Consider the following 26,411-nt stretch of genomic DNA (forward strand, 5'->3'; position numbering starts at 1 on the left):
CATTGCATTCTGCAGGTGTGGCCAAATTGTATGTTAGCCTCAGTCTGTAAAATCAACCAACAAATTACTTTTCAAACAAATAACCATGCCTCAGACTTGATATCCAAATGCGAATAAGGCACAATAGGTCTTTTCATAATCACAGGAGTTGCATTCATGGCTCACAGAATCAGGTCACTGTTAATGGGCTATAGTTACTAACAGTCGCTAGTCCAATTCACTAGTCCAATTTTTCTTAGCATTGCATCTGCCTGTGCCTTCTGAATTAACCTGTTATAAATAGAGGACATGGAAAAGGACGGAAACATAGTGTCTGATGTTCTTCTAATTGGATGCAATCCTCCTTCTACTGTTCCATCTACCTTTGTGTCACCTCTCCAAATAAGAACCCGTTTCCTATTTGTTACCGTTCGACTTCCTTCTCGTACACAACCCTTTCTCCTGTTGATAGCAGCCAAGGTAGTAGATCCGCTCCCACCGGTAAAGCCCTTATCTTTACTCCGACACATTTCACACTTGTAAGCCAATTAAAAGATGTTTAACAGGTGCAGGTGCACGTTACTGTCAAACAGACTCACTAGACTATACCTTGTGGAATTTTGAATATACTGTCTTTGGTTGCTGTTATATATATATATATATATATATAAAACACACATATACAAAGTCCACTGACTACTTTTTCGGTCTGTCAAATATTTTGGGATTTGCTGTATTATTCTCACAAGCCAAGTTGGAATTGTCTTGTTTGTGTCTTGTCTTTGGACACTTCCTTAAAACTAGTTGTATATGTGTACTGTACACTCAATAGCCACGACAGAAGGTACACCTGCACACTCTCTAATGAAATATAATATTAGAACTTGAAAATTCCTTTACAATTAATATTATAACCCATTTTCATTCTGTTAGGTAAAAGTATTTTTATTGTGTATTATTTTGAAACTGAGTGTGTGTGTGCACGCGTGCTTGTGTGGATAAAGGGCGGGAGGGGATTAATTTTCACTATTTAAAGCACTTTGAGTTGCATTTCAGTGTTTGAAAAGGGCTTTATGAATAAGATTTGATTGATTGATTGAAGTAAACTTCATCATTCTGATATAATATTAGATTACTGTATTGTCAATTTTACTAATACTTAATATTAAATACTTTTTTTTATTATTTCTTTCAATTAAAAACATAAAACAGGTATTTTCAAAACGTCATTTATTTTAATTATATTTTTATGATAAGAACACCAAACAAACCACATACCAACTCCCCTCCGAATGTATGCATATTTTCACTTTATTCCTGCTCCTTCCCAGAACTCCCTGTCAGTTAATTGAATGAATTTTTAGTCATTTGAAAATTCCCAGTCACAATAGTGGAATATGTACGGTTTTCCATATTGCATTCGAGCATCTGCTTCTTTCAGCTGGCAAATGCGGCACCCTTAAATCCATATATATATATATATATATATATATATATATATATATATATATATATTTCAAGTGGAGTTCAGCATGAGTCCAAACAAGTCAGCGTACTGTGAGCTGTGAGCTTGCTTCGGGCTATTTGAGTTCTTTACCTGCTCTGTGGGAGCCCTCTCAGTTCCAAATACCTTTCCCAGTGGGATCACTTGCTCTGTGCGTCAAAATTTAGAACCGTTTCCAAGTGTCTTTAATAACGTTTGATTAATGATCAAGAATGATAGCGGACTTTACACACCCTATACTCATAGTCCAATGGTGAATGCATGGAAGCAGCACTCCATCCACTACACTGTGTGTACGTGGTGGATGAACACATCAGCAAACACAAATGCAGTGGTCCCTTGATTTCCGTGTTCAATTTAGTCGTTTTTCAAATTGTGATGGAGACGCGGGATACTGGCGGTATGTTGTGGCCTTCGCTCGGCAACTTCACCGAGAAATGTGCCACATATCAGACGTTAACGCTGTTAGCAAACCTTAATCGGCGCAGCCAACCAAACAGAAAGCAGCTCTGCTTACCTTTTGACTTAGACATGATAGCATGGGTTGCCGCACCCTTGGGGGATGTGGGTGTGTCTGCATTAAAATACCTCTGCGTGACAGTGTTTCAGACAGTGTAATCCGGCAGTTAGATGCTTGAAAGTAGCTCTGGATCTTCCCCCACCCTCGCTGATCATATCATGCGGAGGAACTTAGCATTAGCATAAGTACCTAAAAAAGGAGCAGATAAATTCAATTGTAATCAAGCCTATAAAAAGTGCATTTTACATTATATGAAAAAGTCTGGCATGAGTACCACTGGTGGTATGCAGGCTCCCTCTAGTGGTATGAAAAATAATCACTGAATGAAATGTTCAAACTATGCATAATGTTACAGTGGCTTCAACTTTTTTTTTTTTTTAAAGTAAAATACATTCCATTTAATTATTTAAAATAGATTTTCTATGAAATTTTATTTTGTCATTCTTTTTTAGTTAACTTTTAAATGCACAAAATGAAATGAATCAAATCATTATTTGAGTACCATTTGTCTATTTTCCTATATTTAGTGTTAATGTTCAAACTGTGCACATTGTAACAGTGATTACCAAAAAAGACTTAAATATACTTTTTAGGAATAAAACCAGGGCCTTGTTTTTGATGAACACTTGGGCCTACTATGCTACTATGTTTTAATATTGGTCATAATTGGGGTACTTGGAGAACCAATAATTTTTTCTGGTGGTACTTGGTGTAAAAAGTGTGAGAACCATTGCTTTAATGCATTATTATCTTCGCACATTCTCGTGTGACATCTGATGAACACGCATTCACCGAACTTAAATCCAGCTGTAACTGTGCTCAAATAATTCTTTGTATTTTCCTTTCCTTGAGCAAAGGAAGGTGAGCTCAGGTATCAATACAATTGCTCGACAGCTGACGTGATATAAACGAAGCAAAATCTGCTGTGAAATGTTTTTGTTGAAACGCACAAACATTTGAATGCAAATGGTAATTACAAGGCTAAGCATGGTGCCACTCTCCCAATCTATAATCCAATTATAAAGAAATGGCTTGGACAGAAAAAGCAAGATCTTATGTTCGTTGTTTGGCATGGGCTTCCTTAAGTCACACTCAAACTAAATTGCAAACACCACGTACGAGCCATTAGTGATGAAGTATTTCATTGCTTTCGTTTCAGTGCCTGCATAGCAAGTTTGCGTCTCTGAATCATAGAAAAACGCTGGCTTTGTTTTGAACTAAAAGCGAGAAATAAGTGCCAGTATAACGTAGTTTTATTGGAGAGAAAAAAACTCATCCAGTCCTTATGGACCCTTCTTAAGTAATTAGCCATAGACAAGTAGAGCTACGGTACATTTTCACAAAGTCGATGGATGGATAGATGATTTAACTGTTAAGACAAATACATTTGCACTTAATCTTTGAGAACCTTTTGTTTTTAAAGATTTATTCAGATAAAATTTTTATTTAACATTAAATGAATCATTTTTTCAGTACATTTTAAAAATGTTCCTATATTTCAGTGCAGTGTTCATGTTACAGTGGCTTACAATAATATTACACCTAAGCCTTCTGTGCTTGGTGGCACTTGGAGAGCATCGTAGTTAAGTGGTTTTTTTAGTTGGTACTTGGTGTAAAGCAGCATTGAGTGGTAATTTTCTAAATCTAAATCCAATTGACCAAAAAAGTATCAAAGATGAAAAAGGTTTCTACGCCCACCTAGTGGACACTTAATGGTCCTGCCTTGTAATAAAAATGCTCTCAACACTTTTTGTGTGCCTTGTCTCTTATGTCTCTCTTCCTCTGCACTTGTTTCTCTTCAGAATATGCCAGGACATAACAATGACCTCCAACAGCACAGACTCTTCTGGTCTCTTCCTGATTTCCAACACCTTCCCAGCAGCAGGAGCAGCAATAGGATTGTCCTCACAATCCAATTCTCTCCACCAAGCAGGGACAGGACCCTGGTTGGTTTTTCACGTGACTACCCCAGGTGCCAATTCCTCTTCTGTGAATTCCCTTTTCAACTCCACCCAATCACCAGATGGGAACTGGACATCAGCCCCGGATCCCTTGGGTGGGCACACCGTGTGGCAGGTGGTCCTCATTGTCCTGCTGACAGGAACGCTCTCGCTGGTCACCATCATCGGGAACATCCTGGTGGTGGTGTCCTTCAAGGTCAATCGGCAGCTAAAGACGGTCAACAACTACTTCCTGCTGAGTCTGGCGGTTGCTGACCTCATCATTGGGGTCATCTCCATGAACCTTTACACAGCCTATCTCGTAATGGATTACTGGGCCTTAGGGAACTGGGCCTGCGACCTGTGGCTGGCTATTGACTATGTCGCCAGCAACGCTTCAGTTATGAACCTACTGGTCATCAGCTTTGACCGCTACTTTTCAGTTACCAGGCCTCTGACTTACCGGGCCAAACGGACAACAAAGCGAGCCGGGATCATGATCGGCCTGGCCTGGTTTGTTTCTCTGGTTCTATGGGCCCCGGCCATCCTTCTGTGGCAGTACTTTGAGGGTCAAAGGACAGTGCCTCCAAATAAGTGCTACATTCAGTTCCTCCAGCAGCCCACTATAACCTTCTGCACAGCCATGGCAGCTTTCTACCTACCGGTAACCATCATGAGTGTGCTCTACTGGCGGATTTACAAGGAGACTGAGAACCGCTCAAAAGAGTTAGCGGGACTGCAGGGTTCAGGGGCTCGTGGCGGCGGTGGGATAGCGGCAAGAAACAGCAATGGTGATAGAGCCCGTTTTGTGCGTCAAACTGGGAGTTCCAGAAGTTGCAACAGCTACGAGCTGACTAGGTTGTCCCAAAGAAAGAGCGTGTGTCGGGAGCTGGTCAGTCGCCTGCACTGCTGGCCAGGTGTACGATCCTGGAGGCCCGGTAGTATCCGGCAAGGAGAAAAGGATCCGGACCAAAGCAGCAGTGATAGCTGGAACAATAATGATAATGCGGTTTCGCTGGACCAGTCGGGCTCATCAGATGATGAAGACTGCGGGGGAAGAGACAGCCACACTATTTTCTCTATCGTTCTCAGCCTGCCTGGTTTAAAGGCAGCTGTCAACTCTCAGCTCACTTCCTGCGAGGACCTGGATGAAGCCTCAGAACAGGACCCACTGAGGGGAGCGGAATATAACAGAGAAGGCCTCGCCATGGTCGCAACCAACACCAGCGCGGCTACCAGTCCCGATGGGGCAAATAATACGGAAAACAGCTACCACCAACGCTTATGTTCCCGTAAAATCCAGTCCATGTCGACCATCAGGTCTTTCTCCAACTCTGGGTCTCTGGATGATACGACGGCCGCGGCCCCTGACTCTACCACCACCAGCACAGCCACCAAATCCTCCACTGTCCCGATGTCCTTCAAAGAGGCAGCTCTCGCCAAGAGTTTTGCGGCCCGAGCTCGGACTCAGATCAGCAAGAGAAAGCGCATGTCTTTAGTGAAAGAGAAGAAGGCCGCTCAGACTCTCAGCGCCATTCTCTTTGCATTCATCATCACATGGACGCCATACAACATTATGGTCCTGATCAATGCCTTCTGCAAAGCCTCCATTCCGAACACCCTGTGGGCCGTGGGCTACTGGCTATGCTACGTCAACAGCACCGTCAACCCCATGTGCTACGCCCTGTGCAACAAGACATTCCGTACAACCTTTAAGATGATACTGCTGTGTCGCTGGGACCAGAAAAAACGGAGGAAGCTGCAGTTCCAGCAAAGGCAGTCAGTGGTCTTCCACAGGAGGATTCCCAGAGAGTCCACGTAAAGGACAAGAGAGTGGGTTGATGATGTAATGAAAAATAAAAACATCCACAGTCTTCTTTCGGGAGTTAGTCTGAGGCACCATAGCAAACATTTGCGGTGGTTTCGATGTATGTCCCTGTGCCCATGTGCATGCAAGAAGGGCTGTGCAAGGTGGGATCCAGAGACGCAAGACTATCTTGCCTTGAAGAACTCTACCATTTCATGCAGGTTTATAATGAGAACCGAGCGGGATTTGCTAGAAAAAGAGCTTTAAACAGAACACAACGTTTTGTTTTGGGTTGGAGTATTTAAGTGCAATTGAAGGGTAAAAGGACAGCTTTGTCACACGGTTAGGGCTTGACAGTTCTTATCGTTTTCTCTTTGTCGGTAGCTAGATTTGTAACGTACAAACTCGAGTGCTTTCGCCTTTGTAAACAAACCAAACTTTGCATCTGTAATTTATCACCAAAAGCCAAGACTCTCTGTACAATACTCTGTGTTGTGTTCACTGGGCCTTTTTGACCGGCATGTTTTTCTTTTGTTATTTTTTTGTATCAGACCTTCTGTGTATTGCCTTCCTACATAGATATAACGTGTTAGATGGGATATAAAATATTCTTTGTGTCCAACAGAGAGCTTTTATTTTTGTGCTACTCATCTTGAACTTTTGAGCCAGTCTTCAAATGACTCTTCTTCTATGAGTATTCCATGTGGCACCACAGTCAGTGAACTGCTGTTGTGTTCAATGTGATTGTTGTGGTTTTTAAAACAACGGAGACAACAAGTACATCCGGTTGTGTTCATTTACTTGACGTCATTGTGATGATGATAATGGTTCTATTGATGTATTTTTGCAGCTTTCCCACACAGAAATACATCGATTTTCTTTGACAAGGCCTTGCTTGAACTTTCTACTGTAATGCTTTTGTCAGAATACAGTGCAGTTGTTTTTGCTTACCTGTGGAGCCAGGGCGGACTCTAGTGGTGTGTGGAGGACCCAATGTGCTCGCTGCCAATTTAGCTTTTCTGTCGTGTCGTATCATTCACAATCCCAGTCGACCTTGAGAAAAGAAAGTTTAATAAAACAAAGGGAACTTTTATTCAGATTTTTTTTTTGTTTCTGTTAATGATTATAATTTACCACCCCCACTGGATGGTACCTTGTATACTGTTTTAGTAATATTTTATTTATAAGTAATTGATTTGAATCCACATTATCAGAAACTCGTGGAATCTATTGGTTTGACTCTGTATAAAGTGTGGAATAATAAATAAATAAATGGTCCAGGGACCACAAACAATTACACACAAATTCCAAACATAAGTAGATGCTTGGACCGGTTACCAGTCAATGTCAGGGCACATGCATACTAACAACCATTCACACCCATAGAAGATTTTGTCTCCAATGAACCAAATATGCATATTTTTTACATGTGGGAGGAAGCCTGACTACATTGAGAAAGCTCACACAAATACAGTGAGGACATGCAAACTTCACACAGGAAGGCCAGAGCTGGGATTCAAACCCCTTACCTCAGAGCTGTGAAGCAGATGCGCTAACAAATATACCACTGTGCTGTCTTACATACGTGTTTGATCCATTTTGTTTGGGTAATTGAGGAAAGAAAAATGTACATTTGTTGGTATAGTTCGCACAGTGTACTTGGGGTTAGCACGTCCGCCTCAAAGTTCTAATGTTCTGGGTTTGAATCTCGGCTCCAGCCTTCCTACGTGGAATTTGTTCTCCTAGTGCCTGAGTGGGTTTTCTCTGGGTACCTCCCACATTCCCAACACAGTAATCTTAGGCTATTTGAAGACTGAATTGTCCTATAGTAGTGACTGTGTGTTCGAATGTTTGGTTTTGTCTTTACGTGCCCTGAGATTGACTGGTGGCCAGTCAGGGGTGCATCTCACCTCTTGTCACCTCAGTCAGCGAGATTGGAAATTAGATGGACGTATTTGTTGGTACAAACAGGGAATGTGACGTCATGATTGACAGCTGCTATTGTTTTATCCATCTTTATGTACAGTGTATGCTTGTCACAATGAATATTGCATAGAGGCATTGACAGACAGCTGCCATTCTACTTTTATGTGCTGTGTACAAAAAAAAAAAAGTTGTTCTTTCAACACTCGGTATTTGATATGCATCCAACACAGACTTTTTACATCAGTGCGGAACGTTTGTTCTCAAATATCGGGAATGTAAACATGGTGATCGCAAATGTCTTTTTGTTACGTTTCAAATATGCCAATCATACTCATCTTTTAAGTCAATAAACAGTCCAAAATGATTGTGTCACAAGTGTGTTATTTCCATCAATTAATTTTGTTTTCAACTTGGGCTTCATATTGCCTACATTGACCTGTCACAACATTAGGTACACTAGACCAGTCTAATGAAGTTTAAGCAATTAAAAAAGTGTGCAGTGTTATGTGGGCTCCCTCTAGTTAGTGGCACATGAAAAATCACTGAATTAAATATTCTAACTGTGCATAATGATAGTTTTTTTTTTTTTTTTTTTTTAATCCAGCACAGTACATTTGTTAGGTAAGGTTTGGTTGTATTTGAATTTTAAGTATCATATATTTGCGTTTAATCTTTTACAGCTGTTCATTTAAAAAAAAAAAAATATTTAGGTGCAATTTGTATTTAACGTGTACAATTCATTTTAACGTTTTTATTTTCTATATTTAAGCAACGTGTTAATGTTTAAACGGTGCATAATGTTACAGTGGACTTCAATAATATTGAGGGAATCAAACCTCTGCCTCATTTTTCATGAACACTACCATGCTACTTTATTTTATTGTTAGTTATTAAGATGATGTAATTGGAGTATTTTTTGAGGTGGTACATGGACAAAGTTTAAGAACCAATGCACTTGATGACAGAAGGTACAATTTACCTGTCAACCTGCTGCCGTTATCATCATTATTATTATTCTCAATTATCATTATTTCAATTTCTATACTTTTGGTGACATTTTTTTAAATGTAAATTATCTGCCTTGGCTCAGTAAAGGTTGGAAAACACCGGCCTAAGACACAGCTCATTGGTGCATAGGTCAGGCTCACCTGTGTCTTGATTAGTGGGACGGCCTTAAAGAAGGCACCAGGATGTAAGCACATCTTGTGAGGGCCATATCTTATATATTACATGCGATTTCCCTTTTTTTCCACAATGTATCACATCAACAAATATGTGTGATTTCTCCCAATAGTGGAGGATTCTCATGTCCACAGCTTCTGATGAAGGTAGAGATGGTTGTGGGGGTGGGGGATTCTAATGGAAGATGGCTGAGGAAAGTAGACATGTGATGAGGCAAATGGCAACTTCATGTGACCCATGGCTGAGGGGCGGCTTGTAGAAGAGGACAAACACCCGCTTGTGTTGTTATTTTCACTCAGTCAGCGAGCGCTGCACTCAGGCAAGTTCACTCTCCTTCCTTTTTTTGAATGACATATTTTACATTATATTGTTTTTAAAGAGACAATTTGTTTGAAAGAAGGTGACCACATGTTTGGAGGATGTGTTCAGGGGGAAGATTAAATGCATGGGTTTAGACACGTTAGCTACAACATCTTTGTCCTCAGTGGGCATATATGACATTTTAACTGTTAGAATGTTTGATTCATGTTTTTTTTTCTGTACACTTAAATAAAAATAAAAAAACACATAAAGAGGAGCAACATTTTGCTCATTAGAGTTAGTCAGTGTTGCTTTTGCTGCACCACACCCAAAAGCGTGATTACCCTGGCAAACACAAAATGGTGCCAAATGTATTCCTGAAAATGAGTTTGTAAATTAGTCAGTTGTTTACCATTTGGATGCTGTATTGACATGTCAGCTGACATCGAAAGTTAAAGCGCAAAATTGTACCGTGTGTATTTTTGAAAATAAAATTATAAATTAAAAAGTCACAATTATTTAGCATTTAGCTTTCCTGATGTACATTTCAGCTGATGTCTAGTTTAATTACATTTTTTACCATCTGCTTCCATTTCTGATGGGCTTTTTTTTTTGCCATATGCTGTGGGAAAAAAAACATTTTTAACATGCTTCATTAATTTGTTGATTACAGAAACATCCAGTTGCTCCAGCATTCAATTAACTTAATTTTGACTGACTAAATGCAAATACAGTTTATGCATTTTTTTATTTTTATTTTTTTTAAGTAATAATGATAACAGCTTGGATTTTAATAGTGCCTTTCAACAGACCCAAGGACGCTAAGTAACTTAAATGCCGGGTGTGTAATTGTACACAAAAAAATGAAATGTCGACTTAAAATCTTCATTGATGTTGGACCACCTTAATATTCTTTTGTGCAGAAAAAAGTACTACAATATCTACCGTTGTATATCTAATCATATGGCCGTGTTTGTGTGCATTTTTGTCTTCAGTATCTGATCATGTTACAATATTTTTTTTTAAACTTTAGAATGTGATCGTATTTGTTGAAATTACATGAAGTCTTGTCTCATCCTATCCTATTTGCTAGTTGTTGTGTCCCGTTCTTACATGGTGTACCATTGCCTTCTCTGTCCACATAATATAGATGGAACCTTACTTCCATAAAACGTTACAGTAGTTATATATTGTTTTATACTGCTATTGTTGTTGTTTTTTTCCCAATGTGCTCTCTTTTGCCTTTGCTTGTCCCCTCTCAAACTTCGTTCTGTCTTACTACATTTCCAATAAATATGTATCATGATACAAATAACAACAGAAGTTATCAAATTCCCATGTTACACAGGAAAACTGTTCAGGCATAAAAAGGCATCCAGATCCATTATTCTGCAACCAAGCAGCCGAACAGGACGGGAAAATAAAAAAAAAAAAAAAAATCCCACATAAATTATTTAGACTCTTACCATATTTGATGTTTATAATTATCACTATCCTAATCATTATCATGATATGTCACAATCATAAATATATCATTATGAAACTTTTTTTCTCTTATTTTAATTACTCTATTGAAGTTTTGGTAATGGTGGTTGATATGGACATGTTGAGAAACTATAAACTACAAGCCATAAAGAAGAAAACCTATCATTTTAAACCTACGGACTGCAGTCATAACATTTGCATTTTTTGGTTGGCCTCACAATAAAATAGAAAAGCTAAACTTGTGTTTTCTCCCTTAGCATCAGCCCACCTCGCCAGTCCTCCCCCCCAGGGTGACGCCACAGTGGTCACGATGCACACGATTAAGACTGTGGAAACCCAAGTGCCCTTTCTTAAAGAGAGTTTCTTCACCAGCACCTTCAAAGACAGGCGGAAGAGCAGCGCCACCAGCCTCCTACGCCGACAACAGCACTCTGTCGGCGCGCAGCAACAGCTGCAAGCGCCGTACATATCTGGTCTTCCCGAGGATCTCTACCCTTTGCCCTCTGGGGGTGGTCAAGAGCAACCCCGTGCCAAGGAGCAGCGGCGCTTTCGTTCCAACAGCAGCCCGTTATGCAACAGATCTGAATGGAGAGGAGCAGATGGGGACATAAAGGAGGGGCAAATGGAGAGGAAGGATCAGAGTGCCAGAGAAGCCCTGACTGGGAGGCGGGGTGAGCGAGGAATGAGCGTCGGTGGCTGCGAGCCAGCGGCTGTCACCGCCAGTCTCCGCCTCCTCTCGTCGTCATCGGCTGCAGCATCCTCACAGCTGCCTACGACTGCGGTGCGTAAGCAGGCGGGATTTGGCGGAGGAGCTCGCGAGGACCCCCAGCCCCATGCCCACTCTCGACCCCAGCAGCACGGCCTCTTAGCGAGGGGGGTCCGCCTGCTACGCAGCATGGGCAACCAGGAGGCCAAGCAGAAGAAAGGAGGGAATGGCGGAGGCGGCAGGGATGGCTTGTGCGAGGCCGGAGAGAAGGAAGTGGAGAAGAAATCCAAAAGGTCCAACAAGACCAGCAAAGGGGAACAAAATGAGAAAAAGAAATCCAAGTCAGATTCCAAGGTTTCCGTGTTCTCCGGGATGAAGATCAGGAAGAGTTCAAAGGCCAAGGGATTGTCCAAGGATGACTTGCTGGAGGACGAAAGGTTGGTAAATGCAGCTCTCAAGCCTGGAGCAAAAACCAGCCTGTCTGCCGACGAGATGGGAACGCTGTCGGATTTTGAGGGCGATCTGAGCCGATTGACGGCAGGCAAAAAGCAATCCATTTTAGATGAAATGTGCCACATGAGCGGCTCGGGATCGGACGTGGACATCTACAGTTTCCATTCGGCTGCGGCTGACACCGAGGATCTGCTCTCGGACATTCAACAAGCCATGAGGGTCCAGTGTGAAGACTCGCCCTTCCAAGGAGGCAGAGGCGATGAGAAGGTTCTATCCCATCAGGCTTTGAACTTCGACAAGGACGTCTGTTCCCTTCAGAACAACAAATCAGAGAACGAAAGCGAGCTCATGTCCAGAGATCCGTCCGTGCCCGGATCACTGAGTGAAAGTGGACCATCCTCGGAGACGGAGAGGAGCAGTGGAAGCCTGTTCCCAAAGACCAACAGCACCTTCAGCTTCCCGGACACTTTTACCACCACCACCTCCTATGAGAGTGCTGAGGATGACCTGGAGAGTCCGGTCGTGCGTCCTGGTCAAGACTGGACGGCTCAAGGCAACTTTCCAGGTGTGCCGTGTGTCCAGGTGGAATCTGTAGTTGCAGGGCCCGTCGGGGCTCACAAGAGTGCAAGCAGTATGGATTTGTCTTCAGAGCGAGGGGTGGGAGACCATAATGCTGGATGTGAATTCCTGTCCCTGAGGAAGAAGAGTAGTCTATCAATCAGCCTGCTCACCAGCGAGAGCCCCACCAGACCGACTTCTGCCATCTCCCCATCCACTGTCAAACTCTACCCCCCAGTGCACCCCTCCTACGTGAAGACAACCACGAGGCAACTCACCTCCCCCATCGGCTCTCCGCTTACCAGCCCCTGTGTGCCTAGGAGAACAGACTCTGGGGAACCCGACGAGGCCCAGGGACTCAGGGGGCGGAAGCAGAGGTCCAGTTCCATCGCGGGGCCCCTCGGCACATCGGCGGATTGGTGCGAGCCCAACGGTCGTGATGGAGCTGTCTTCTTGGAGCAGCAGCAACCCGATAAGGGAGCTACAGGTGGCACTTACTGGACACTGGGCTCCAGGAGAGCCCAGTATGCACACTCCAGGTCTTCCAGGGGGACGACGTCTTACCTTGATATCTTCTCTGGTGGGTTGTGACAACGCCTATGTAGTTTGAGTCTCTGCTGGCTAAAAGTTTAAAAGAAGTGGTTTCAGCTGTAGGTTTGAGGAAGTTGAAGATATTTTGTGGGGCCTTCTAGAGGCTGAGAAGGTGTACGCATGTGGGGTAGAGTATTTTAAACTTTTTATTTCAATCTCGACGGATCATTCAGGCCAAGCCCTTAATTTTAGTGATGCCAAAAGGAAAAAGGATAGTACAGAAACATAGATGACGACAGAGCAAACATTATTAAAAGGTTGCATTCAAAAGCAAAATAGTTATTGATATTATTGAAATGGTACAATTGTGCTGACTTTGCATGAAAAACTCACAGCGATTTTACCTAATACATTTTTAGTCCCGGGAACTTTGTCTGGTTATTACTTGACCAGTTTAAAAAAATAAAATGTTGATGAACAGTGGCATGTGGCCTTTCAAGACTTTGTAAATTAAGTATGAATGAACGGAGGCATGTCTCACAGGAAGTAGAGCATAAAGCAAGACATCTGCTTTGCAAAGTGGCCCTGAGAAGCCCAGATTTAAAAAATAGATCCAGTGAAAAGGAACATCAGGTTTTAGCTTATCATTTAATCTCTTTAATGCACTGAATCTTTCCACAAAGGGGAACATGTGACTCTGTAGAAGACATAGTAGGGTTTTGCACAACAACAACAACAAAAGAATGTTCTACATGGTGTCCCTTAAGTCTGGACACAGACACGAGAAATGAAATTAAGAACCACATTTCATTTAACAAATAACCTCTTCAATAAGATTTCAGACAGTCATGATGCAAAGGTTGATGTGTTTAGCAAGACTGACGTGAACTGGAATAACTGCAATAACTCCACAGTCACTCGTTATGCTTTCAATTAAGTGAAATTTTCATTGAGTAAGGCTTCTTTATATTCACTTGAAAGTATTGCATAATTCTGTATAATTTAACATTTTCCACAAACAGAGAGCAAATATTGCATCAACCTTTGTGTCATCAATGTCGGAAATCACATTGAAGATGTTGAAAATTTGCATTTCAAAATATGCATTTTTAACCCTGTGTCGAGACTTTAGGGGACACAGTCTATTTAACAGAAAAACGACAGATTTTTTTTCTGGTTGATTTAAATAAAGTGAAAATTGACATTACTAGAATAATCAAAAACCACGTAACCATTTCATTTGATTAGTTATTGCTCATTCATTTCATTATAATGCCCTACTCCTAACTGCTTTATTACGGCAAATTGTGACAAAATACAATTTTTTCTTGTTTTAATGTCCAAAAACAACAACAAAAAACCCTATTTGTGTGTTACACTCTCTCATAATTGACCTTTACTTTCTGTGCGCCTGTGGTTGTTTTGCACATACACGAGTGTTGCTCATCTTGCAAAAACAGTCCACATTTTTCTGGGAAGAAAGTATTTGTTTACCACATAGCTCAATCTACACTTGACAATAGGTTGTCATGCAACTGTTTAAAAAAAACTGTTTATCGTAATTGCACTGACAATTAAATCCTAATGATAAATAATCCCGTAATGAAAATAATCATTGCAAGAAAAGCTGAGTTTTGATTAGAAGTGATGGCAAAACAAAATAAAAAAAACAGAGGTTCTCTATTGAGTGAGTCATTATAAGGCCTGTCTATTAAAACAATGCTACCTTGTTTCCTTTCTGACGCATTAGATGAGCTCAGCTGCTCTCCACTGTCTGTCTGTGTGTATGCCCCACAACTGACGACATGGTGATACACACATGCACAGATTTACCCACAGTGCAACACTGGTGACGCGAAACCAAAGTGACAGTTTAACTGCGTGATAAATATGAGTCATGACGTGACGTCATTTTACATTTCATCAGATGGGACCCAACAAAGAGTTTGTGTATTAGGTGTATTATTATGATAAACAAGTTGCATCGGTGCCATTTAGGTGTAGTAAATCTGGAGAATTCAGACAGTGCGAGTGTCTGTGATTTGTCTCACCATTCACTGCCTCTGCACTGCATGTGATGCTGCGGAATTTGTTATGAGTTTTCCAGGTCACACGCAGCCCTGAGGAGGGAAGGCGTCTGAGGAGGGAGAGCCAAAACTATTTGCAACAGCCATCCATGAGGAAAAATTGACATTATTCTGTTTAAATTTAATGAACTCGATTAGTCCTGGAACTGGAATCAAGTTACAGACTTTGGTTGAATTATTACGAAATATATTGCGTGTAATTGTCCCCAAAAGTCTTAAATTGCACTTGCATAATGTAATATAGCAATCTATATACCCAATTCAGGAGCTGTATCAAAAATTCTGCTTTTGCAATGTGTACAGTCATTGTATATGACTATTTTAATTTTTAAATTACCTCTGCCACTTTTTATCATCCGTTATTCACAATATTAAGGAAAATCATACTGTGAACCCCTGCTTGTCACAGATCAAGACCCACAGAATAGGAGAAAATCTGTGTTACAGAGACCATATAAAATATTCATTTAAAAGTTGTATTGATCCAAGCTGTAAACACATTCAAACATATGTAAATGCACTTTTAAAGTACTATTGCCTCGCCGCAATTCTCATTCTCGCTTTCACATTTTTTCAAATAACAGGCAAAATAGCACACTCTGCTTCAAGTTGTTTATTTGTCAATCCCAGTTGAAGTTGACTGTAAAACTGACAAAACAACATGGAATGAAAGATTAAATGTTAAAACACAAATGTTCAACTAAACAATAAGTACCTTAATTTTATCAAACAAAAGTATGCTAGCTTAATGCTAACATTTGAGCGAAATGGAAAATAGCATTCATGTTGTAAATGTAAACTTTAAAAAAATTAAATAAATAAATAAAAATGCTACTTTTAACACACTGAGCAGTGGAGCTGCATCATTAACACCTTCACATCAAGTTACTGGAATTTGCATGCAAGTGTTCTGAAACTGTCACATCTATTTTAAACATCCATCCATTTTCTGAGCCGCTTCTCCTCACTAGGGTCGCGGGCGTGCTGGAGCCTATCCCAGCTATCATCGGGCAGGAGGCAGGGTACACCCTGAACTGGTTGCCAGCCAATCGCAGGGCACATACAAACAAACAACCATTCACATTCACACCTACGGGCAATTTAGAGTCTTCAATTAACGTGCATGTTTTTGGGATGTGGGAGGAGTGCCCGGAGAAAACCCACGCAGGCACGGGGAGAACATGCAAACTCCACACAGGCGGGTCCGGGGATTGAACCCGGGTCCTCAGAACTGTGAGGCTGACTCTCTAACCAGTCGTCCACCGTGCCGCCCTATTTTAAACAATCTGTTTTAATTAACTGATCATAGGAGTCCGCATTCTGTGTCTGAACAGCAATGTCTTTCCCCTCCATAATGTGATTTTCACTAATGGGAGTGTGTCTTCAGGCCGTACTCTGCTGGACAGGCTGTGTATGAACCAGGAGGAGGGCTCTTCAGAGGACCAGGCCAAGGAAATGTGTCAGCAAATGTTGACTCGGGGACTGCTGCACCCCTTCAGTGACAACGGAAGGGACCGCCACGGCGATGCAAAGCCCGCTTTTAACGTAAGCCCGAACGCCAGAAATATTGAATTAAAATGCTAATATTTGGTAAATGTGGGGGCTAATGGCAAATAGCTAACGATCCAGCCATCCATTTTCTATGGCGCGTGTCCTCATTAAGGTCATGGGCAGAGGTGGCTAAAGTACTTACACTCTGTAAGTTGAAGTACAGTACTTGGGTTAGAGTAGAAGTAGTGTTTTAATTTCTTTACTTAAGTAGAAGTAAAAATGCAGAGATTGAAATGAACAAATGTAATTATTTTTTTCTTCTGTCAATTATATATACAATACCTGTTACTTGGCACCCCGGAGAGGAGGAAAAAAAATTTCTCTGGACACAAAATGGTTTCCTTTTTTATTACCTTATATAGTAATACAAGAAGAAAGAAGAAGAAAAAACAAATCCTGTTACATTGCATGTTGTTTTTTTTTTATTTTTTAAATCCACTTTTTAGCTAACTAGAGCTAGCTAACCTTTATACTTTCAAAATGTGTTCACATAGCTTTGCGAACATTCTGAACTGTGTCACAAAAAAATGCTAAATTACCTAATAGCAACTGAAAAAAAATACACCTCACTGGTTTTGTTCCAGGTTAGATGGCGACCTTTTGAACACCAGAAGCTGGTGTCTTTTTTGGTTGGCACAACATACAACACAGTCGCCACAAATCATTCTTGTAGTAAACAACATCACACAATTTCCTTAAATGAGCCAATGGATGGGGAAAATCTTGCTTCTTCAAATCTGTTGCCGTCATCACTAATTCTCCCTAGTTGCTGCGATTCCTGTCCCCCCCCCCCCCCCCCCCATAAGAGCTCAGTCAATCAATCAAGATCTCTACCACAGTCGACTTCTCAATTTCCTTTTTTTTTATTTTATTTTTTTTACATTGTGTTGTGATTTGTGATTCACTCGGGTTGAAAAAATTAGCAAGCGTATTTCGACAAAGTAAGGAGTAGAAAGTATAGTTTTCAAATATAGGGAGTGCAAGTAAAATGTCATCAGTAAATTTAATACTACAGTAAAGTACAGATACCTGATAAATATAGTTAAAAAGCGAGTTTGCAGTTTTAAAACAAATAGCAGGATTTAAATGTAGCCTCACTTCACTAATCCCTCCACCTCTCGAGTCTCTGAGCAAAACTGTGCACCTCACTAACGTGCATGACCACAATTCTCAAACATGGCCATTCATAATGGCATGCGATTATGAAAATGCATAGTTGTGATAAATAGTCCCAGAGAATGCTGTCCAGCAGCAAGAAAAGAGCGGTGCTAGCAATACAAAGCTAGCTTTAGCACTCTAAACAAGCCAACGTCAGCCATGGCTGCTAAGTTGGTAGCATGACTTTATTCGTAATAGCGTGTTACCATAACACTAAATGTGATTGGTTTGAAGTTTTAGTTTATTTATTTTTTGAATGTACAATTGATTAAAACTCAAAAAGAGGATAAACGTACCTGTCGAGCAGAAATTCCACCTTGCTTCTGAATCCACTTAGCTGCCTTAGGTCCCTTCCCTCTGTTCTGTTTGCTAGTCTGATGTCCTGCTGTTAGCAAATAAGGTATGGGCTTCTTTTTTTTCTCTCCCAACACTACCGTGCTGCCTCGAATTGTCATAATTAAATCACAGCTCAAGTTTATGCTTAAAAACCATACAAAATACTGCAATTCTCATCATCCTCACCCTTTACTTTTGTACATATCGAGCAGCATGTCAGCATGCAGCGAAGACTGCTGTTGTCAGTGTAAAATGTCACAAGGTTGCTCTCGGCAATAAGTATATACAGTACAGTATGCAATATATTTAAAGCCCCTGTTTACTTTTTAGTCTAAAGTGGTTGCAAACACATTCAGTTTAATTTCATTTGTTCCAGTCATTTTGTTAAGGAAATGTATTCTTCTTATACCATCCTGGAACGCACTCACCCATGCTCATGGGCTTTCTGGCCATGAGTGGATTAAAATGTCTCTGACACCCACTCACACAGTCACAATCAGCGATGCTCGCATGGACCATCTGCTGACCACGTTATGTAATCGCTCCGCGTGCCTCCATCCAGCTCAGCAAACTTGCTCTTCCCAGGCAAAAAAAAAAAAAAAAAAAAAAAAAATCTGTCTGAGGTTTGGACCACAACAGTGCTTCATTATTCAATTAAATAGCTTTGCCAAAAAAAAACCAGGGCCACTGTGCATTCACTTATTCGCTCTTTTTAAGCACATAGCCTACTGTATATACTGGAGATAAAGACCGAAGCTTTACCATCATGTGAGCGCCGTAAAGGGAAGGGGGGGAAAAAAACATTAAAGTGGCTGAAATTAATTCGCTTCAGGGAGACAGACATGAGCTGTGCTTTTTATTACAATTAACTGAAGCACAATTTGTTGATTGAACATGAAAAGAAAAATGAACTATTGCATCCCATTTAGACCTTGTACTATATGTGCCTGGGGGAAAATAACATTTTATTCTATTGTGTTTTATGTTACTTGTCTATCTCCAATGATTATGTTGGCAAATACAAAAAAGCTTTGTTTGTATTTTCACCTTTAAAATAATCTATTATACTGTAAATTAACAATGACTAAGTCTCCTGAAAGTCATAACCTAAATATGTATTGAACGTGTCTGTCCTCTGAGTGACAGGTGGTCTGTCTAGGCCACAGGTGTCAAACTCAAGGCCCATGAGCCAGATCTGGTCCAATACATTGTTTTATATGGTCCACTAAAGCAAATCAAGTATGTCTACTTCATGCTTCCTGCTAATTTGAGTCACAAAATCTCTTAGCATTAATGGAACAATAGTTGTATACCTACTGTAAATATTTGCTTCCTAACTTATAATTTCATATTTGCTGTTGTTGCCACTGTTTTATTGCAAGCATATTTAACATTATCAGTAGCTGTAGTATGTCTGCTATGCTAGCAGTGCCTGTGGGTTATGTTGTCTGTTTATGTAGTGTTTTAATGTTGTGAGTTGTCCTCTATATGAATGATTGTATACATACTCTTTGCAGCATTATTGTAGTGCTCAAAACAAATTTTGCTCTGTAACAAAGTTTATCCTGACTGTGAACAATATAATAACAATCAAATGTAGGGGCAATTGTGTATATGTCATAATATGACTTACATTTATATGGTTATAGTCATAACAGCCCTTAACCCAAGTCACCTGGGATAGGCTCCAGTTTTCCTTGTGATCCTGAACAGGAGAAGTTAATAGAATGTAAATGGATTCACTGCCATTGATGGCTGTTTCAAATATCCATGTTAAAATGGAGAACTGGCAGTGAATGAGTTTTAATACACAAGCATGTGGTTGTCATGATGCCTTACCTGCATGCAGGGGGAACAACTGTACACCTGGGCCACTGTGGGCCTGCCCGTGTCCTCGCACCTATGGGAGCTGTACGGCGGGAAAACACCAACCAAATCACAGAGTTCCGAATCACCTTTGAAGGCCAAGTCAACAGCAGCATCTCACCCTCAGGTTAGTGGCATCCATGGGTGCTGTAAGGAGGAGAAAAGTGATGGTGATTCTAAGAGGGCATGACTGACAGTCAAAAACAATATGGGGCCAATTGACATATTTTCACGGGCCCTCAAAGGCTTGGCAACGCCCCCAGTAAGCATCTCCAGGATTGTGTGCATAAAATATGAAAATCCAAAAGCTGCCACCAGAGGTCAGGCTTGTCTCATTTGACCAAGCACACGGGGATCCCTTATTTAGTCGTATAACTAATAAATAAGAGGATGGCTCCACATTTCTCATTAAGATTCAACTATACGACCGCAACTTGCAAATGTTTTGTGGTACTAAGAGACCACCCTGCCCCCTCGCCTTATTTGAGGCCCAACGAGACTCACTGTCTCTGGGGTCAAATCTCTCGCTATCCCACTCATCCAGTCTGGAGCCATGAGGTCTGTTGGAGTCTAGACATTGGAGACTTTGTTGACCTTCATGTAGCTTACAGCTGGCTCTTTTTTTTTAAATTTGGAATTGATATCAAGATAATAGATCGCATGTCCAGAAAAGTCCCTCAACATAAGGGATGCAGTGAATATGAAGAACCAAACTTGGATGTGTTATTCTTTCTCATGTACATTAAAGTGTTGAAATACTCTACAAATGTTTTTGACCACCTCTCAATGCAGTGTTTATGCCACATCTGCCATAAATGAACAATACTGATTTAAAAAAAGTCATTTTTAATGTTAATGTAACAGTTAAAAACAGTATGTACGGTTGAAGCTCTTTAATGCTAATACTTGTGACGCTAAAATAAAATAAAACATTTCTAACAATGATCCATAAATGTTCATATGTGGAGTTAGACACACACACAAAAAATGTTTTTTTTAAATGTGGGTATTACTGTAAAAGGTAAATTTATTTAGAAATTCTTTTTCTATTCATATTGGTAAAACATCATAATTTGGGCATTAAAAGATGAATTCAGTTTGGAAAACATGGGTTTAAAAGGTGAGTTCAGTTTGAAATTCCTCATTCCTGTTATAAATGGTAAAATGTCCTAGTTTAGTTATTAAAAGGAGAATTCAGCTTGAAATTCCCCATTGCCTTTCAAAATGTTAGACTAATCAAGAGCTTGTCGAAATTTAAGGCCTCTCCATTAAAAGACTACATAATGCTGTGTGAGCATCAGGTGTGCTGAAGAAAATGATCCAGTTTCATATGTGCTTACCTGTTCTAAAAATTATTCGTTATTTGACAAATAACCCTCGTTCGCCTATTTGCACCAGTGAATATAGAGACAGGCACAACAAATAAATGCTCTTCCAGAAGGTATAATTAACCTACTGTATGTATTGACCTTTTGGCATTCATAGAACAGAATTCAGTGGTACCTTGACCTATGAGTGGCCCAACTTACAAGTTTTTTCCAGTTCCAAGCCGTCACTTGGTCAATGTGCAACTGATCAGACCCAGATTTCATATAGAGTAAATTAATTTCTAAGTAGATTGAGAGGAGTTCATTATTTCAGCACATCAATATACTTGTTGTGACATTTTCGTTTCGTGATGTGCTGTGAGATTTTTCAAATGTAAAATTTGTGCCTTCGCTCATTAAAGGGTTGGAAAGACTGGTCTAATGAACGTATCAAGCACTGTATATTTTTTCATTTTAATGGTTTTGTGTCCTTTGTGCACCGACAGACCGACTCCAGCAGGTTGAAGTCTGGTCAGTCTTCCTCCGAAGACGAAGGTGGCGTCATATCCCAGCTGGAGAAGACAATCCTTGACCTCCGCGTGAAGATGGCCGTGCTGCAGAACCAGCAGGTTTCCTCGGCGAAGGCCAGCAAGGATGATTCCAGAAGCCAGGAAGCGTTTGCCCAGACCTCGCCACTAGGAGATGGGCTTAAGTTGGACATGACCACCGGCTTTCCCAAACCTGAGGGAGGCTTTGTCTGCACGTGCCAGCAGAAGAACAAGATTATGCCACCTCCACCACCTCCTCCACCTTTACCTGAGCTTGGATCTTGTCCCCCTCCCCCTCCTCCACCTCCACCACCTTTACCTGGGCTTGGATCATGTCCCCTGCCTCCACCTCCACCACCCGGTTTTGGAGCTCCACCTCCTCCTCCCCCAGGTACGGGCCCCCCGCCGCCGCCCCCTCCTCCCGGAATGGGCCCCCCTCCTCCACCCCCACCCCCAGGCCTTGGCCCCCCACTGCCACCACCGCCGGGCCCCAGGTTCTCCACGACTGTACAGGAAGCCGCTCCTGCCAAGGCAGTGATCGAGCCCCCCAAGCCAATGAAGCCCCTCTACTGGACGCGCATTCAGCTGCACACTAAGAAGTAAGAACACAGAGACAGATATGCATCGCTGGCATCAAGCTATTCTCCATGCAGGAGAGAGGAAACTTGTCCACTTAAGATAAAGATCTGCCACATACTGTGAGGCAATGGGGATGCTAAACCTTGCGGAAAATGGATGTGATGCAGTCCAGGCGCTGAGACCACAAATGAATTGTCGTGCAAGATATTTTGGTACCAAAAAGAACATACTAAGATCTCGGAGTAGGCTTCTTAGTTCCCAATGACATTAAAATGGCTGGAAGTTGTTCACAAATCACTGGGTCAGACAGTGGTTTGCATGTCCGCCTCACAGTTCTGAGGTTCTGGGTTCAAATTTTTGGATCTGGCCTTCCTGTCTGGAGTTAACATGTTCTCCCCATGATTGTATGGGTTTTCTCCAGACATTCAAGCTTTCTCCCACACTCTAAAAACATGCATTTTGGGGTTAATTGAAGACTGTAATTTGTTCATAGTTGTGAGTGGGAATAGTTGTCTACTGTATATGTGCCCTGGAGACCAGTCCAGGGTGCATCTAGCCTCTCACCCAAAGTCTGATGGGTTTAGGCTCCAGCTCACACATGACCAATATAAGGAAGTGTGTCAAAAGATGGATGGATGGATGTCAGTTTATAAAGTGAAAGTCAGACAAGGATGATTTGTGCTCACAGTGAAATAATGCTTGTGCAAGGCACCAAACTCTAGACAAAAACAAAAAAATCCTTGTGCGATGCAAAAATATTTTTGTTTTTAGGCCAACAAAGGTGTAAAACTGAGTTAATGATAGCTTTTGCACATTACTGTACTCGTAGGCCTTTGCATGTTTTAACTTATTTCTCTTTCTGCAGGCCGAGCGGCTCATTAGTTTGGGAGAAAATTCAAGAACCAACGGTGGACTTTCAAGAATTTGTGGATCTCTTCTCCAAAAGTGCTGTCAAAGAAAAGAAAAAGCCAATTTCCGACACAATCAGCAAATCCAAAGCCAAGCAGGTATGATCTTTTAAAATGTCAATGCAGATGTGTACTCTGATATCTATGATTGGGGATACCTCAAGGCTTCAATCTTGTCCCACTGAGGAGTGCTCACAGGCAGACAGTTTTTATGTGGCGTGAGCTCTGGCTCCTGTCAGAATCCCCCCCCCCCCCCCCCCGACCATATTATGGCAGCCAGCCAGTGTTTTGCGTGCGGCGAAAAGAAACTTCGCGGTGGCAATGACTCCTCATTGAGAGGGGGGAGAAAAAGAATGAGGTTTGGGGGATAGAAGCCTGGGAGCCGTATTTCATGATGTGGTTCCTCCCATTGTGCTCGCTGTGTGATTCACTTTTCTGAGCCAGAGCGTCTCAGTTTGCCAGCGCGCTTAATGCTACTCCATCAATCAGCCAGCGAAGAAATGCTTGAGCTTCATTTCAAACATGTTCTTGTCAGGAGTTGTATGTTTAATGTATTTAACACCTAAATTATGTTTCAATCGCAAATAGCACAAATATTGTTCCGGGGAAGTGCTTTTCCCATCCATGAAGAATCATCTGACAGTTTGCGAAGCGGAAATGTGGTTTTCAGGAATGAAAATTATTTCATGGGAGTGGGTGACTTCCAACGGACGTGAACATCTCCCAAAAATTTTCCATTGAAGTGAAAGTTGGACACTTCCTTGAAACATCTATTTCGAAAATAGTCATATCGACTCCTTTTTGGATGCCATCTCATATCAAAAGCCCCGAATTCTTTTCGTATCTGCCCTCTGTTATTTAATTTATCAAAGAGGTCTGAGAACATTTAAGTGGACTTTAAATCACTTTAATCTTCAGTTCATCACTCCCTGTGAACATAGTGAGTACAGCATGTGGCAGTGATGCAGCCAAACATTTGCACTATGGGGCTCAAAAGTGTGTGTACCTGTGTTTCTTTTATTTGATGATTTTGAACCAGATTGTGTCTGAGTGTAACTATACCATCCAAAGCGTATAGCTTTCATAGGCAAAATACTTTTATCATTTATGCCTAAAATGACTGCCATTGATTAGATTATCTAGCTATTTTTTTTGTCCATGTAGCAGACGACAAAGGCAATTTTGTAGACGTATCTTCCAGGAATGCCCTGTTTGCCATTACGCACTCCCTTCTTGAGAAGTCAGTCACTCACGAAGCAACTCCTTTCTGTGGTCTGCTCTACAATTAGGAAAGACGCATGACAAACTTCAGAGTGACAAATTGCTGGATGTAGTCTCCTCGATTCCAGTGGTCATCACGGGATGGTACTGCCTTTGGATGCTCTCAAACACACAAGCGCAAATGAGAAAATGACCAAAAAAGATTGTGCCTGAGCCCATTTAATTTATAATGACTAAACTAAAATAATCATGACTTCCCTTTGTTTGTTTCATTACAAAATCGTAAGAGTGAAATGTCATTTTCCATTTATGAGAGCAATTCAGTACAGTTCTCTTGATGCATGATCCTCCAAAGGTTGGCAGTCATGCATAAAGCTTTATTGCGGCTACCCGTAGCCAATCTCACAGGGAGACATTATGTTGTTAGTGGGCTCAGATATACAGTGTGTGAAGACTCATTTTCAAACAGTTTTCTTCACCATGCCACTGTAGTTGGTCCAGATTAATGGAGTTCTTGATGGTTGGTGGATTCCCACCACAGTGTGACATCAGCAATGAGGTGGCAGAGTGATTTTGGCAAAAATTATCTGGAGTAACGTGGTAGGGCAACACACTTTCCCACGCTGTGAAAAATACCATCAAAGTTTGTACAACCACACCAGAAAAAACGGGAACGAAAGTAATGATGTGACCATCATCATCCCCCTATCTCAACCCTATTGAGAACCTGTGACGGACGCATCCTCTAAAGGAAGACCTATGAAGGTGTAAGGCAACAACTCTGGAAGGGAAATTTTCATCCTCAAATGAGATACAGGCAGAAACTATTCCTTGAGTTACAGTACAATTTAATGGATGAGAGAATTGTATCTCGTAGGTAAGTGTTAATCATGTAGATGATACACGTAGGTGGATGAAAAGAAACGAAGACTATTGTGACTAAGCTGTAATATAACTCGTTTTTCCACAGAGTAGGAAGAACAAATACTTGTGATTATTGTTATATCATCTGTCTGTATATGTTGCTGCACCATTTATGTATTCATTATTTGAAGGTTTACAACTACCGACAAATTAATGCAAATTTCGTAAGCTGGTTGCAGGAGTTTCACATTTGTTAGCATTAAGCTAGCAGACTTTTGGAAGACAGTGCTGTGTGTTTGATTCAATATATGATGTTGGAGACACACAGTTGGAGTCTTTTTGAAGAAATGCACACAGCATGCTCATGGAGGGCAGAAGTAGTTGTTTTTTTTAACTAATAAAAATAAAATAAAATTAAATTATTTATTCAGGCAGCATCATTTTCCCTTTCTCGTCAGTATGAACTTGATACTGCTTTGTCTTGATTCGGCAATAACATGATAGAAACCTTTTTCCGACCAGTCCTAGACGTTCTTCGTCACGACTGGGAGATGAGTGATGGAGATGATAGTGGCGGTAAAGTAAATTGAGACATCATAAATCAGTGAGACAGCATTATAATTTAATATAAATGTTTGTGGTTAGTAGGCTCGTGTTGCACACCCACACGAGAAATGTCAAAGGGGAAGTAATGATTCTGTCTTTTGTAACATGTCAATTATTAAATCTTTTCACCAGTTTTGTTCTTATTTGCTGTTGCCCTCACATGGTTTTTGTCTTATCTACATTGACTGTAGGTGGTAAAGCTTTTGAGCAACAAGCGTTCTCAGGCTGTTGGTATCCTGATGTCCAGCATCCATCTTGACATGAAGGACATCCAGAATGGTGAGTGATGTCACACATTGTGATGTGGATGTGTCTGCGAAATGAGGAAATGGGAAATTGCATCTGTATTAAAGGTCCAAAACGTGGAAAATTGGGTTGAATCTCGGTGGGTGGTTGACTAATCCTAAATTGGATCTGCATCAGAATTCCACATTTGGATGAAAAGTGTTTTGATGTTCACACACATACTAAATATTTAATATTATTTTT

The 26,411-nt window shown here is 41.0% G+C and overlaps 2 protein-coding genes and 1 long non-coding RNA gene across 5 annotated transcripts in view; 2 read left to right on the forward strand and 1 right to left on the reverse strand.

The window, feature by feature from the left end:
- The window catches only part of chrm3a (cholinergic receptor, muscarinic 3a), an 81,397-nt gene extending 73,357 nt beyond the window's left edge, over positions 1-8,040 (forward strand). For both annotated transcript variants that reach the window (XM_061791089.1, XM_061791088.1), the window contains exon 5: positions 3,806-8,040. In XM_061791089.1, the coding sequence (XP_061647073.1) occupies positions 3,825-5,765 (1,941 nt within the window). In that variant the 5' untranslated portion in view covers positions 3,806-3,824 and the 3' untranslated portion in view covers positions 5,766-8,040. The remainder of the gene's footprint in view (positions 1-3,805) is intronic.
- Positions 1,577-18,102, reverse strand: LOC133486241 (uncharacterized). The gene is made up of 3 exons (XR_009790969.1): positions 17,984-18,102; positions 6,702-6,803; positions 1,577-2,192 (listed from the first exon to the last, which is right to left on the reverse strand). It is a non-coding gene; the product is annotated as an uncharacterized LOC133486241 (long non-coding RNA).
- The window catches only part of fmn2a (formin 2a), a 50,226-nt gene continuing 32,639 nt past the window's right edge, over positions 8,825-26,411 (forward strand). Inside the window, exons 1-7 of one of the 2 annotated variants that reach the window (XM_061791087.1) lie at positions 8,825-9,177; positions 10,901-12,940; positions 16,366-16,523; positions 19,873-20,016; positions 21,703-22,343; positions 23,189-23,330; positions 26,114-26,201. In XM_061791087.1, coding sequence (XP_061647071.1) covers positions 9,096-9,177; positions 10,901-12,940; positions 16,366-16,523; positions 19,873-20,016; positions 21,703-22,343; positions 23,189-23,330; positions 26,114-26,201 — 3,295 coding nt within the window. In that variant the 5' untranslated portion in view covers positions 8,825-9,095. The remainder of the gene's footprint in view (positions 9,178-10,900; positions 12,941-16,365; positions 16,524-19,872; positions 20,017-21,702; positions 22,344-23,188; positions 23,331-26,113; positions 26,202-26,411) is intronic. The other variant, XM_061791086.1, reaches the window with a different exon arrangement.

This window comes from Phyllopteryx taeniolatus, chromosome 11 (assembly GCF_024500385.1).
Source record: "Phyllopteryx taeniolatus isolate TA_2022b chromosome 11, UOR_Ptae_1.2, whole genome shotgun sequence".
Classification (NCBI taxonomy): domain Eukaryota; kingdom Metazoa; phylum Chordata; class Actinopteri; order Syngnathiformes; family Syngnathidae; genus Phyllopteryx; species Phyllopteryx taeniolatus.